General features: G+C 48.9%; 2 protein-coding genes across 2 annotated transcripts; one reads left to right on the top strand and one right to left on the bottom strand.

Moving 5' to 3' along the window:
* Positions 1 to 535: 535 nt before the first annotated feature.
* POLR2H (RNA polymerase II, I and III subunit H) lies at positions 536 to 4,160 on the top strand. The gene is made up of 5 exons (XM_019463375.2): positions 536 to 785; positions 1,751 to 1,834; positions 1,918 to 2,011; positions 2,560 to 2,643; positions 3,793 to 4,160. The coding sequence occupies exons 1-5, from the start codon at positions 713 to 715 to the stop codon at positions 3,908 to 3,910; spliced, it is 453 nt and encodes a 150-aa protein (XP_019318920.1). The 5' UTR covers positions 536 to 712; the 3' UTR covers positions 3,911 to 4,160.
* Positions 4,161 to 7,337: 3,177 nt separating this feature from the next.
* On the bottom strand, positions 7,338 to 14,032 carry THPO (thrombopoietin). Its single transcript, XM_019463368.2, is given in 11 exon segments — positions 7,338 to 7,679; positions 7,681 to 8,229; positions 8,471 to 8,638; positions 10,112 to 10,198; positions 10,495 to 10,622; positions 10,847 to 11,004; positions 12,359 to 12,465; positions 12,467 to 12,505; positions 12,508 to 12,570; positions 12,573 to 12,614; positions 12,617 to 14,032. Coding segments are annotated over 11 exon segments (1,503 nt in total). The 5' UTR covers positions 12,665 to 14,032; the 3' UTR covers positions 7,338 to 7,565.
* Between the last annotated feature and the right edge of the window lie 7 nt (positions 14,033 to 14,039).

Below are 14,039 nucleotides of genomic sequence, written 5' to 3'. Positions count from 1 at the left end.
AGAGGGCAGTGGTAGGGAGGGTGCCATACCAGTGGAGGGGACAAGTGCAGGCTTTCCTTTTCCCCATAGTGACATCATGGCAAATTCCCAAACTGGACAAACCCGGCTCAGGTGACATCCAGCAGGGCCAAGTCAGCCGGGGCCAGGCTGGGGGACCTCGGTGCCAGCTGGAGGGACTGAGCCCCGCGCTCTGCAGGGTCAGCGCGCTGGGGGCGGGGTTTTGTTCCTCCTGCCCTCCGCGAGGACTGTGCCCTCGGCGGGCACGCGGACCAGCAGGATAGGGCTAGGGCCGGGGTTCTCTGGGCCAAGGATCAAGGTCCCTGGCAGAGGTAGGCTCGCAAGCATTCTAGTCTTCCCAACCCGGACTCTCAAGAGGGCGCAGTAGAGCCTCATCAGGGAGCGAGAAACCGCGCCACCACGGCCGGAGGTGGGACTAGTCGTGTCCCCGCCCTGGGGTGGAGTTATATGGCCCTGAGGCCCGCCCTAAATCCTGAGGACTCTCGGAAGCAATCGTTCGGGGCGGAAGTTAGGAAGCCCCGAGAGCCAGGCAGCGGAAGTGGTGGCGTTACTCATTGTCGGCGCGCATGCGTTATTCTAGTCACTTGCTGCCACTTCGTAGGCGCTTTTACCCTCTCTCCACGCGAGGGGAAGCGCGTACCCTTAGTCGTGGTAGCGGTCTCAGCCACTCTGCTACTCTCGTGGCTGTTTCACCATGGCGGGCATCCTGTTTGAGGATATTTTTGATGTGAAAGACATTGACCCGGAGGGCAAGAAGTTTGACCGAGGTAAGTGAGGTGTACATAGGGGCGGTTTAGGGGAAGGGGCTAGACTCTTCGGGGACACGCCCCTGGGCCCCTTGTCCACCCCACCCACGTGGCCTGCCCCTACCGGCAGTTCCTGATAGAGGACTCTCCCTCGGGAAACATTTTATAGATGGGAAACGGAGACTCGGAACTCTGCCTGGCTTCACATATGCTGTGCCCTGTGCCTGGCTGGTTTTTTCTCATGGTGCTGATAAACTCCTGGGCACCTTTCTAATCGCTCCTCACTCTGAGCTAGGCGCTGTATCGAGCACCTTACACACATTTTGTCCTACCTATTCCTTTCAAGAGCCTCCATGAGGTAGGTGGTGACTTACCCAGTTTGCTCCTAGAAGTTAAGTAACCTACCCAAGGCTACACTGTGAGTAATCAGACTTCAGAGCTTGTATTCTTGTAGTGTCCTAAGAATTTTTAGTTCTTTGTGACGTCCTCCCGTAGTCAGAATTGACTGACTGCTATACACGTCTTTATTCTGTTACTGATCAACAATTATTGAAGTGTTCCTCCTTGATGTCTCTTCCTTTGCTTGGAGACTGAGATGTTCTTCGAGACAAATACCAGTTCTTACAAGTCCCGATAATCCACTCAGCACAGCACCCGGCACAGAAAGACAAAACCTTTGGATGAACGAGTAACTTGCCCAAAGTCAGGTTGTTTCTTAATCACCCAGGCAGGCCTAGAACCTGGATATTATTTATTGCCAGAGGACCTTTGTTTTTTTGTGGGATTCTGTCCACTTGCCATAGTTTTCTTCCCTTTCTTTCTGACGTGTCTGGTTCTGCATTTCTCTCAGAGCTGATGAGAGGCTAGTGGATGCAGACTGGGTTAGACTGAGTGTTCAATTACATATAATCCCCCAAAGCGGGGTCTGTAGCGTTTGCTGGAGCCTGGCAATTACCTATGCCACTCTTTTCTCTGCTTCCCTCCAGTGTCTCGACTACATTGTGAGAGTGAATCTTTCAAGATGGACCTAATCTTAGATGTAAACATCCAGATTTACCCTGTAGACTTGGGTAAGTGTTGAACACAGACAATAGCAGGAGGCTTTTTGACATTTTAGCCGTTCTTCACTCCCAGGTATTGCCATTATTTTCAGGTGACAAGTTCCGGTTGGTCATAGCCAGTACCTTATATGAAGATGGTACCCTGGATGATGGTGAATACAACCCCACAGATGATAGGCCTTCCAGGTGAGGAAGTGAAGAAGGGAGTACTTGAAATATGCCTGAAGATTAAGTAGATAAGTAGTATGAAAAGACCCTTATTTAATTTGTGGAATAAATGATTATCAGCAGAATCTGAGTAACCTTAAGGAAATTGCTGCACTTAAGAATTTGAACAGCCAGGTGTTTATCCAAGCAGTAATTACGTGTTTGTGGGTTGTAGTTTATTGATGGCTAAGGAAATGACCACTGAGTGACCTAAGCTGTGTGAACCTTGCATCTTGGGAGAGAGTTTGGTGTGATGGAAAGGCTTTGGAATTCCACGGAGTTCAAATCTCAGCCCTACCACTTATTTGTTGAACAACCTAACCTCATTCAGCCTCAGTTTCCTCACCAGTAAAGTATGGATGGTCCTGCTTTGCTCATTGGGTTGCTGTGAGGACTAAATGGCATTGTATCTGGAAGACGTCCGTTTTCATAATGTTGATGCTTAGTTATCAGTTACCATTATCAAAGGGCCTCTCGTTATTGTTAACTACTTTTTTAAGAATAACCTTGCTATTGTTGTTTCACAGGGCTGACCAATTTGAGTATGTAATGTATGGGAAAGTATACAGGATTGAGGGAGACGAAACTTCTACTGAGGCAGCAACGCGTCTGTAAGTTCCATGGTCTTGTGAGACCCTTGTCCCCCTGCCTTGGGCCATGCTCTGAAAATCTGGGCCGTGCTCATGTTTCCTGTGTCTCTCCCCAGGCACCTCAGACCTAGGCAGGACCCAGAAGGGGACTGTTCTGGGAACAGTTTCCAGTCTGAAATGTAGGCTGCTCACTTGGCCCTTTGTCAGGACCTCAGGGCCCAGGGGTCCAAGTGAGAAGCCGATGATCTTGCTATGTGAAGTGCAAAGGCAGGTTGCTTCCCCAGGAACTAAATGCAGCATTAAGTGATTAAACTGCTAGACTTTTTTGGTTTTGTGTATTTGTGTGTGTGTTTTGCTACTCTGCAATCCAATCCCTAGTTCTTTGGTTTCCCTGCCCAACTATTTTAGCTGTTCTTCAAAATCTTATTAAAACAATATGTGCTCTTGGTAAGAAATTTGAAAAGCAGAGAAGTAATGTGAGGAAGCAAAAAAAAAAAAAAAAAAAAAAAAAAAATCACCTATAATTCCATACCCAAAGGGAATCTTTTACATAAACATTTTTGAATATTCTAGGTTTTTTCCTGTGTACTTTTTTTCTTTGAGATCATGTTGTTTTTTCTCTTTTTTTTTTTATTTATTTAGTTTTGAGAGAGAGAGTGCAAGCGGGGAAGGGGCAGAGAGAGAGAGAGAGAGAGAGGGAGAAACAGAATCCCAAGCAGGCTCTGTGCCATCAGTGCAGAGCCCAAGGTGCATCTCCACCTCATGAACCGTGAGATCATGACCTGAGCCGAGACCAAGAGTTGGACGCTTAACCGACTGAGCCATTCAGGCGCCCCTTCTGCTCTTTTTGCTTCAAGTTATGTAAAATGGGTTTCCCTATGTCAGTTTAAGGCTTTTCCTAAACATTTTAATAGCAGCATAACATTCCAGTAAATGGATCTATCTTAGTTCATTTGATCATTTCCATTACTCTGGGCATGTAGCATTTTCCACCTTTGTTTGATATCCGGAATACTGCCATGCACATATCTGTGCATTCATCTTTGTCTGAATTTTGGTTCCTAATGACCAGACGCTAGAAGGGTGCCTCTCTTTCTTAAGCTGGGATGGGGAGCCACTGGGTAGCCGCTCCAGAGCTTAGACTCATGGGACTGGGGCCTTCCATTTCAGCTCTGCCTACGTGTCGTATGGGGGCCTGCTCATGAGGCTGCAGGGTGATGCCAACAACCTGCACGGATTTGAAGTGGACTCCAGAGTTTATCTGCTGATGAAGAAACTGGCCTTCTGAAGCACCCAGGAAGCCAACTTTGCTGCTTAGTCACTTAGGGCTTGGACATTCATTCATTCAAGCCTGAGGAGCGGTAACTGTTGACCACCTGTTCAGGAGGGGCTGTCTGTCTGCCCACTGTGGGTGCATCTTTAGGTGGTCTGGACTCCATGGGAAACTTGCCTGTGAAAGACCCAATGGGAGAGCTTAAAATGGATCAGAAGTTGTTTTGTGTGTATATGATTTTTAAATTAAATTTTACTTTTTCAGATCCGTTTCTGCCCCGCCCTTAAAAAAAAAGTCTTTTGCATTTACCCTAAAATCATTTTTTCTACTTTGCCTGTGGTATATTGTATTTCTGGCCCACAGCCAGATGATCACATGTCAATGTAGGATCTATCCCAGCCTTTTGGTATCTGGGTTTAGGGTTATCTCAGCCTTCTGGGTAACTACCCCAACATTTATCCTCCAAAGTGATTTTCTGTCTGGGAGAGTGTTGTGCCTTTGGCTCCTGAGGGCACCCCAGCACCGGAAGATACCACCCATTTGGCATAGAATTTTGAATGGGCAAGGAGCCCTGCTTGTGTCCTTCCAACACTTTAAGTCTCTTAGGAAGTCAGATCACGTTGATTTAAATGAGTCACTTGCATATCCTGGAAATGTCCATCATTTTTGTGGAAGCTTTGGGTGGAAGCTTTTAGATACAGGCATGGGACATGACTATGAAGAGAATAGGAAGAACAGATTTGGTGGTTATAGGAACAGGTAGAGGAGCTAGGTGTCTGCATTACTGCAATGCAGGGAGGGAGGGTGAGTGGTGGGGGTTCTCACCAGTAACACTGAACAGGCAGCTGCTGCACAGACCAGTGAAGTGGACAAGGCAGCAATACCAATGAGGCTGGCAGTCCAGTTCTAGGACAATGGAGCAGCCTGACTGCAGTCCCTAACTTAAAACTGGGCAAAAACAAAATTGAGGAAATGGTGATGCTTGTAGAAGCACTCCAGAATATGAGCTGGCTTTTCAGCCTGGCATTTGAGGTCTCTGAGAAAGTCTCTGGACTCTTATTTCCCCTAGGAGATTCAGGGTAACAATCCAGAAAGATTGTGAGTGTGTATTAAGCAGTTTTCTCTTTTGATCTCCTGGTTTTGCCATGGGAGCTGGTCCCCCTGCTGGGATGCCTGGGGTATTTCCTTCCCTATCATTTTCAGGTCTTTACATGAGGTGTTAGAAATAGTATTTAGGGAAATGGGTTGAAAATGGATGGCCTCTGCAGGGGGGAGGAAAAGGTGTTTTGCTTTACTGTGGGGGGGGGGGGGGAATGGACAGAAGGTGCAATGGGGGTTGGAATGAATTTTCATGGACTCGTAGAACTTTTTTACGTGGAGTCAGATTTGGGGTTTTGGAGAAGGCTGGATTTAGGTTAGAGTGGGAAAACTTAATTACCAGTAATAGTTTGTGGAGTAGCATAGCAGACTATCCTGGCTATCCTGGGGTAGCAGAAGAGAGAACTGGCATGCAGTTGAATAGAGAGAAGAATGTTCTGGTTGTCACGGTTTTTTGCTTTTTGTGTAAAGGGAAGAAGGGATGGAATAAGTCTGACGATGTTTTGGGAAGGGTAGATTCTCAATATGGACAGATTAGTTCACAGTGGAGAAGCCCAGGAGTTATTTGCATTTGCTCTGAAGTAAGTCCAATGCTGATACCGGATGCCTGGAACTTACTGACTATATACTTCTTGCAGTTTTGCCAACCTTGTCTCTCCTCTGACTGTGCTGAGAACCCTTATTAAACCTTTGTCTTTGGTCCCTTCGGCATATCTTGTTCTGGGTGCTGACTCTTTCATGTGCCAGAAGGTTCTTCCTTTTGATCATTACATTTAATCCAGGTTAGTATTTCAGTAAATTACAATTTCTACTTAACCATTCCCTTGACTGCATGCTGGAATTTGTAGTGTGGATGAACTGTTCTCTCCCATGCAAAAACTGACACCATCTGAGATGCGTACACTTTTGAGCTTTGTGCATTTGTTGATTCCTTCTCCATGGCAACTGTTCTATCCATGATGGGAGAGAAGGACACCTGGAGATGTCTAAGTTCGTCACCCCCTCCAAGAGCTTTTGGTTTTCTACTCAGAACTTTTTAATTGTTGGTCTGTTTACTCCCCCAAGACTTGGAAATCTTTCCTGATATATAGAATCACTGAATGATCTGTTGGACAGTACACCACACTGGGGACCATATGGGCTCTGGTCAGCCTAGGGTTTCTTCTTTTCTTGCTCACAGGCTATGTAAGCATTGAGAAAATGCCTGGCTTCTCTGAGTCTCAGTTTCATTGTCTGCAAAGTAGAGATGATAATCCCAAGGTGATAGAGTTGTGTGAGCACTATAAAAGGTAACATGTGTAAGGTTCCCAGCATGCTGGCTTTCATTTCTTCTATTTTGGAATACCTCTAGTGATCCTGGGGTATCTGTGGCAATGTTTGGAACTCTGGATTCCTGGCTGTTTTACCTACATGGTCGTCTTTCCTTTGGGGAGTTGCGGGGAGGGAAGAGGAAAAAGCTGCTATTAGTTTTCCTACAGGAGCCTCTGGAGGTAGTGTTGACCTGTGCAATGGAGTTTTTGTTTTGGGCAATAATAAACCTTTTCAGAGGCACCACAGCGGCATTTATTTGCAAGGCCCCTTAATAAGCCTGGCTTCTCTAGAGAATCCTTAGCAGAGTTCATGGTAGTCACATAGGGCAGCTTCTTAGATACTGTGTGCTTCTGGGATTGGGAAATGAGCCTTCAACTTGTACTTGTCCCTCCTGCTGTGTGAGCCCTAGGAGACTGACTCTTGCCACTTCCTGCACTTCCCCCTGACCTCCACAGGAGGGAGGCAGGAACCCGTGCCTGGCAAAGCTTCCTGCTGAGCTGCTGAAGCTCTCGCTGTTTGCTCAGCTGTCACATCCAGGTTTTGTCTTGACTGAACTGTCTGCACAGCCTTACCTGGGGTGTGAGGCTCTCCAAGGCTTCCTGTTAACTTTTTGGGAGGGGAGGAAAGGGGGAGATCTATTGCCCCCTTAGAAGAACATCTCTTTCCTTTGCTTTTCTGTTAGCTTTTGGGTGTTCTTATTTATTTTTTATTTATATAGGCTCAGTTTTGTTGATTATGTAGAGACGGCCTTTCTGAGGGACAACTTCTCATTCATTTTTCAAGAGTAAGGATCTCCTAAGAAAAGGAGATCAGAGCCCTATTGAGAATGATAGTAAAGGGGAGAAAGACACTAACCTTAGTTCTGAGGAAAAAAAATCAAAGCTCTTTTTTCTCTGTTTTCTGACATAAGGTTAGTCTCCACCTCTGTTCAGAAGCCAGGCCAGACCAGCCCTTTGCATAATTACCGTATGAAAAAGAGCATGTAGAGAATTAGTAAGCTGTAAATTTGTGCGGAAAATAGACCAAAGATAACTAGACGCTCTAGTGAATATTATTGATAGCTTAAAAAAATAGCTTCTGAAGTTTTACATTATACAGTGAAAAATGATCCCCTTTTCTGTCCTGTGTATCCCGCTTTAGCAGGGCTTTGGGTTTCAGGTGAAAGCAGGAAATCTGGTATAACTTGATTCCCAGGGCCTCCCCTCCGGGTAAGGGAACTTTACATGGGAGACAGTGCTGAAGCTGGCAGGGCCCTAGTACCTTACTCCTCCTGAGACAGATTCTGGAAGTGAGGGTGGGGTGCAATTAGAAGAGGACTGGCAGAGCTGGGTGTGACAGAGGGGTCAGGAAGTGGAGGCTGGAGCTGGATCGGGGGGAGTGGGTGAGGTGGGTGAAGGAGAGAAGAGTGTGTATTGCCCAGTAGGAGGATGGGTTGGGGAAGGAGAATATCCAGGCCAGAGGTCGGGTGGCAGGGAGCTCATGTCTGAAGTTCCTGGAAGGATGTCTGGGGCTCCTAGAGCCCTGGGTGAGGGTCCGGGAAAGAGTCCATGAGTTCCAGTCAAGGGTCCGTGTGTCCTGTTCACGTGTCCAGGGATTTGGTCTAGGTACCTGGAGGTTTGGTTCAGCCGACCAGGAATCTTGGCTCTGAATCCCTGCAGCCTCTTCAGAAGTCCAAAGCCAGTAGTTCTGGCTGAGACACGGGAGTCTGTCTCCAAAAATCCAGAAGTCCTGTTTGGGAGCTTGTGTAGTGTGAGGAATACAGAGGTATTGCTTGGGCCAGCTGTAGTGGGCAGGGCCTGCTTGGCACAGAGAGTGGGCCCTACTACAATCAGCAGGAAACGCACCTTTCCTCGGAGCAGTTGTTGGAAGCTCAGGAATATGGCATTGGGATCCTTGTGAGCTGTGGTCCTGCCCTGTGGAGGAAGCTGTGGGCAGAGGATGGGCCTGAGGCCAGAGATCTGGGCCAGATATCATGTCTCTCTCGTCTATAGGGAAAGATAAGGTGCCAGCACCCGGACTTTATGGCTCGGGGAAAGCACTCCTTAGTAGGTCAGCTCTGCTACCCTCAAGATTCCCAGAATTCTCCTTTCTTCCCTCAGGTCTTCAAAGGGGGCTAAGTCAGCAAAGGACAGTCTCTGTAGTCCCCTTGACTCAGGATTTACTTACCTGGGTTCCTAGGAGGCCCTGCAGGGCCCCAAGGAGGAGGCGGACCTGTCCAGAAAGCTGTCCCAGGAGGGATGAGAGGCAGGTGGGTCCCAGTTGTCCCCGTGCTGCCATTACTCCCTCCAGCAGAAGGGTCGCGGCTCCCAGAACGTCCTGTGCCTTGGTCTGCTCCTGTAAAAGAGATGGGAGGGAGAAGGGCCCGCTTCAAAGGGCATGCTAGTAGTGGGTGGGGAGCCCGAGGAGTAGCCAGGGGGATGAATCATAGGAGCTGAGAATTGGACAGGACCAAAGTCCCACCCAGCACAGGAATTCCTTCAGAGTCTCCCGACAATTGGTCATCGGCCTCTACTTGAGTAACTCCGGTGTCCAGTAACCCAGCCTGGTCTCACACTTAATTTCAGTCAGAAAAGTTCTTTTTTCCCCTTATATGCTGAGATCTGAGCTGTTACAGCTTTTACCTCTGGGTTCTAGTGTTGCCAGTTCACTCTTTCTGCTACAAAATCTTAGGGTCATATGGTTTTTTAAAACTTAATGTAGAGATAAGGCCATCACAGAGATCATAAAAATGAAGGAAGGGGGCTTACTGATAAATGGCGGACACAGAACTGCAAGGGATCCCTAGGGACCACCCTTCATCCCTGGCCCAGTCTCCCTGGAAGACCTGAGGGAAGAGAGGGCATTCTGGGGATCTTGAGGATAGAAGAGCTTGATCTTAAAAGGCGTGCTCCCTCCCAGGTTTCCTGAGCCTCAGACTAAAGCATTTCCAGCCATACCACAAGACTACCACTTTCCTCCAAACTACTCAGACAGCAGCCCCTCTCACCGCCCTTTTTTAAGCCATTCCTCACATAACCTGTTTTCTAGCTTCTCACTGTTCAGGTTGCTTCTTCCTTCTGGACACATGCTAGTTTAATATGATCCCTCTGAATAAATTAGCATTTATCTTCAGGAAGATGTCTGGTACTCAGTCCAGTACCGTTAAGTGCAATCCATTTACTGTTTTTTAGGAGTATTTCCACAATGCGGATGCTAGACATCTAAAACCAGCTAGAATCACTAGCTTTTAAAATAGCTGCTGTTTGAGGTCAACTCCGTCCTCCCAGATCTTTTTCATAGTAAGTTCTAGGGCTAGAAGTTTATGTAAAGGAAGTGGGGGCATCGTGGCCTGGAAGCTGGAATAGGACTTTATTTAATTACTTTGAGTAAATGTACAGTTTTATATATATCTCTGTTAAATTTTACCTTGTTTTTGACCTAGCCTTTCAGCAAGTTGAATCTTGATTCTGCCTTTTGTTATTTTAGCGGTGCTTCCCAGTTTTGTGTCATCTGAGGATGACAGATCAGTCTTCCTTCTTGATGCTAACTTAAGAAGGTTGCACGGGACTAGGTCAAAGGCATGGGCATAAGCGACTTTTATCCAGCTTTCCTTGGTGTTCAGCTTTGAATCTATTTTAACATACTAGGACTGTAAGTCACCTTGTCCAGAGGACAACATCATAGTGGAATGTAGATTAGGTTAGGGTGGCCAAGCTGAAAGTGAGATATTCTTAGGGCGCTCAAGAATTTTAAAGAATCCATGGGAAGCAGTACAACACTGATGAAGACAGGATTTAGGGATACTAAAGGAAGGAATGACTTTCTTACCTTCTGGGTTTTCCATTCTCCCAGGCTAAAGTCCACAGCAGGCAGCAGGACAGGTGTGGACAAAGGGTTAACGTCTGGGCACTGGCTCTATTGAAAAAGATGGGTGGTGGAGAGGTGGAGAAGGGAGCTCAAATAAAGGGGGGGTATGATGACCCCGTGACCAAGATAGACTTCCATGAGCAATATATATCCAGGCTAGAGCTTTTAAAATGGGCTAGATTGCAAATCGTAATCCTTGTCAAGGAGTGGTGATTGGGAGGCGGTGATCTCACCAAAGACAATATGGGGACAACAGTGCTTGGATCATGGAGTGAGAGGAAGTGATGGGAGTAAGGGCATCTAACAAGTTAATGGGTAAGGGGTGAGTGCTGGGAGATTCTCACCAATTTGCTGTGAAGGACATGGGAATCACGAAGCAGTTTATTTAGGAGACGGGGGTCACAGGCTGGAGGAGCCGGAAGGCATAGATTCAGTCTTGCAGTTAGGAGAAGCATGACCACGAGGAGCACTTCTTAGATGAGAAGTGAGGTTGAAAAAGAAGAAATCACTGTCAGGTGGTGGTCCAGGAATTCCCATTTAAGACCCAGACTTGAAATCCAGGGAATTTGCCTTTCAGAAGCCTTATTCCCAGGAGATTGGGTTCCCTCAGCCCTCCACCCCTGCAGCACATCTCCTTTGTCTTTCCTCTCTAACCATGTTCTGATTTAGCCCTAGGTCCCTCCAGTGTGTTCTTACCAGTCAGCTCCATTCTGGCCACGCTGTCTGGTTGGAGTGGCTCCCTGGATGGGGCCTCTCCCCTGAATCCTTCCTGGGGCCATGGAGGCGGCTTGGGCTCTTGCACTTCTTGCACTGTGGGGCACAGGTGGGCCGAGGAAGAGGGTCTGGAATCTATCCTGCAAGTGACAGGAATAATGAACATTTAATCAGGTGTCAAGGAAAAGACTGCCTGGCTGGGGGGAACAGCTGCTAGGAGGGTGTGAGCCGCCGACCAGCCTAGAACTGCTAGAGCTCTGGCTGCTCCCAGGTTTCCGTGTGAGTGCAGCATATTGCGTCTCCTTTTTGTCAGGCTCCTTGGTGAATCTGCTGTGGGGCACCAGCCCCCTGCTGAGAGCAGGACAGAATCTGTATACACACACACACACACACACACACACACACACACACACACACACACACACATCTTAACTGGCCTCAAATTCTGAGCAACCTTGGTTGTTTGGTTGGAGACAATCTAGGACAGGGAAAGGGAACAGAAGTATTGTGGCATAAGCCCCGGAGAAGAGGTTGGGAAGCTGGATACAGGGTCAAGGTGAGGAGCTAGTAAACATGTGCAATGTGTTGAGGGGTGGCTTGGGGAGTGGGGCTGAGGAGGTGAGCTGGGCGAAAACAAAACTGGACTACTAGGGGTTGGTGATTACAAGATTATGAGAAGGCGGTAATGGGAGCAATGAACCTATCATTCTCTTTCCACTTACCCCCACCCAAAAGCCTCTTGGAGTTTTTCTTTACACTCCCAGTTCTGAAATATTGGGTTACCCAAGGTGAAGAGATGGGCTAACAGTCTTGGGACTTGCCACCTGAGGCAAGATGCCCAGGAATGGGCACCTGCTGAGTGAGGTACCCACCTTACGTGGCTTACCTCGCCTTGGACACCCACCGTATCCATCTCATAGCCCATATCTTCCTCCCTGCCCCCTTTGCAGAACCTTCCAGTTCCTTTGCAGGACCCCCCACATGGCCTCCTCCTTCTTTGACGAGTAGTGCAAAGAGGCCTGCACCTGATTCAATATTGGGATTTCCTGTAGGTCTGTCAACATGCATGAGCCCTCCTCCCATTACCCTCTCCTTCGTCCCAGCTTCTCCGGTCCCACAATTCAGAACCTTAAGCTAACTAGGAATGGCTGGGTAAGAATGGGGATTGGATCTGTGTCCAGCTTGATGTTATGTGTCCTAAGCCCTAAATGTGCCACCTTTCTTATTTTCTCCCTGAGCACATGCCCCCTTTCCTTAGGACCCGCCAGGACTGCTATATTCCTCCAAGTCTGAGATCAGTCCCTCAGAACCCAGCACCCCACCCCCTACCCCTGCTCTGTCCTGCTCCTCCCATTCTGGGAAGGCTACACTCTTCTCGACAAAGGTCAGTGCCTGTAGGTTCCAGTTTGCCTGCCCCTCCCCCAGCTGAAAGCCCAATTCCTCTTTCCTGTCCTTCCTACCCTCACTTAACTCCAAAACCTGCTTGCCACTCACCGGGTGGAGAAGGGCTCCAGGACCCAGGTGCACAGCAGGCAGCCCTCTGGGGTGCAGATGGGTAGGAAGACATGTAGTGTTGGGGCACAGCCCCTCCACAGCAGTAGGGTCACACGCCTGCCCAGGCCACTTCTGCCCAATCAGAGAGCAGGGAGCTACCAGACACTGGCGAAGGCCCCCGGAAGTGACGCCTTCTCCTCCCACCCGCACTGAACATGGAGCCCCTGCCTGGACCATGGTCCACCAGCGGAGCCCAGCTCTTCCACCCACGCACACCACACAGAGGATTTGAACAGAGGGATCCATCTTTTTCTAGGAGATGGGAAACCTGGGACCTGGCTGGGGAAGGAGATGAGAGGGGAACAGGGTTTTTTTCTAGGAGGAATCGGGCAGGACATTTTTGTTCCTGGGGAAGAGTCAGAAAGGTCTGGTTCTGGTTTTAGATATATTGGTGGGTTTTTCAGTTCTTGACTGGCTAAATTTCTTTTCACCTGTTGTTGAAATCCATTAGGGCTCTTGCTTTTCTGCTTTTCTTTCCTATAACCCTCTCGGAGTCATGTCTTATTTCCCCTTTCCCAGTGGGAATGTGGGTATTGCCCATTTTAGAGAATGACGCTGTCATTGGTCAGTGTTGTGGGGAAAGCGTTTGGACAATTTGAGAGGACTGCACGGTGAGGGCTGTTTGTGGTGGTGGTGGTAGGGAGGGGGTGGGGGTGAGGCTGAGCTCAGGGCCTGGCAGCTCAGACAGCTAAGGCCACTTAACTCTGTGCCCAAGCTCTCCTGCACTTGCCCTGTCTTTCTCCCTCTTCCATCTCCTACCACTCCATATGTGACAAGAAGAATAACCAGGCCCATGTGTCCCTGTCTTAGGGAAGACAGCTGCTGAACCTCCCCCGCAAATACCTCCTGCTGGCCCCCCTCTTCCTTTGGCCCTGGCTCTAGTTCCTTTGCTTTCCCCTCAATCCCAGTCTCCTCACAGTCTCTGTCCTCAGGGGCCTCCTGGCCTGACCTTGTTCCCATCACCCCCACCTCAGTTCTTCCCCTTCTGCTCCTCCTCCCAAGGATGGGGCTGTCAGCTAAGGAGGATGGCCTAGATCCCGGAATTCTCCAGTTCAGCCAGATGAGATGCCTCCCAAGATTAGGAAGGAGGGTGCTGGGATGGTTGGGAGGATGGTGGGTGAATGGGTGTGGGAGGGGACAGGGAGGCAGTCAAGACCAGGAAACCAAGACAAAGGAGGTTGGGGGTGGGGTGGAGAGGCAGAGGGTCCCCTGCCTGAAGGAAGAAGGTGAGAAAGGATGTGAGGCTGGGGATGAGGATGGTTAGATGGGCCTCCGGACAGGTTACGGTAGGGAGGGAAACACTGTCAGCAGACAGAAATGGGACTCTGAAATGGGACTTCCTGGGGACCAGTAGAATGAGGACAGACCTCAGAGAAGAGATAGGGACACAAGCTAGACAGAGAGTGTGGGTAGTGTGGGGTTTGAGAGGTGCTGTGGCCCCACAGTAGGGGAGATCAGTTGACCGGCCTTTGGTGCACGTTGTCATCCTTAAAAGACAAGTCTTCATCCTTCCGGCAGTTACCGAGTACTAGCCCAGTGGCCGGCCCAGGCCTCAGGCCCAGCCTCTGCCCCTCCCTGGCCTGGGGCTCCCGTCCCGGGCTGGACACGCACCTCCCGGTGC

This window comes from Panthera pardus, unplaced genomic scaffold (assembly GCF_024362965.1).
Source record: "Panthera pardus isolate Hobbes unplaced genomic scaffold, ASM2436296v1 HiC_scaffold_16, whole genome shotgun sequence".
NCBI lineage: Eukaryota > Metazoa > Chordata > Mammalia > Carnivora > Felidae > Panthera > Panthera pardus.
This window is presented reverse-complemented; position numbering and strand designations above follow the sequence as displayed.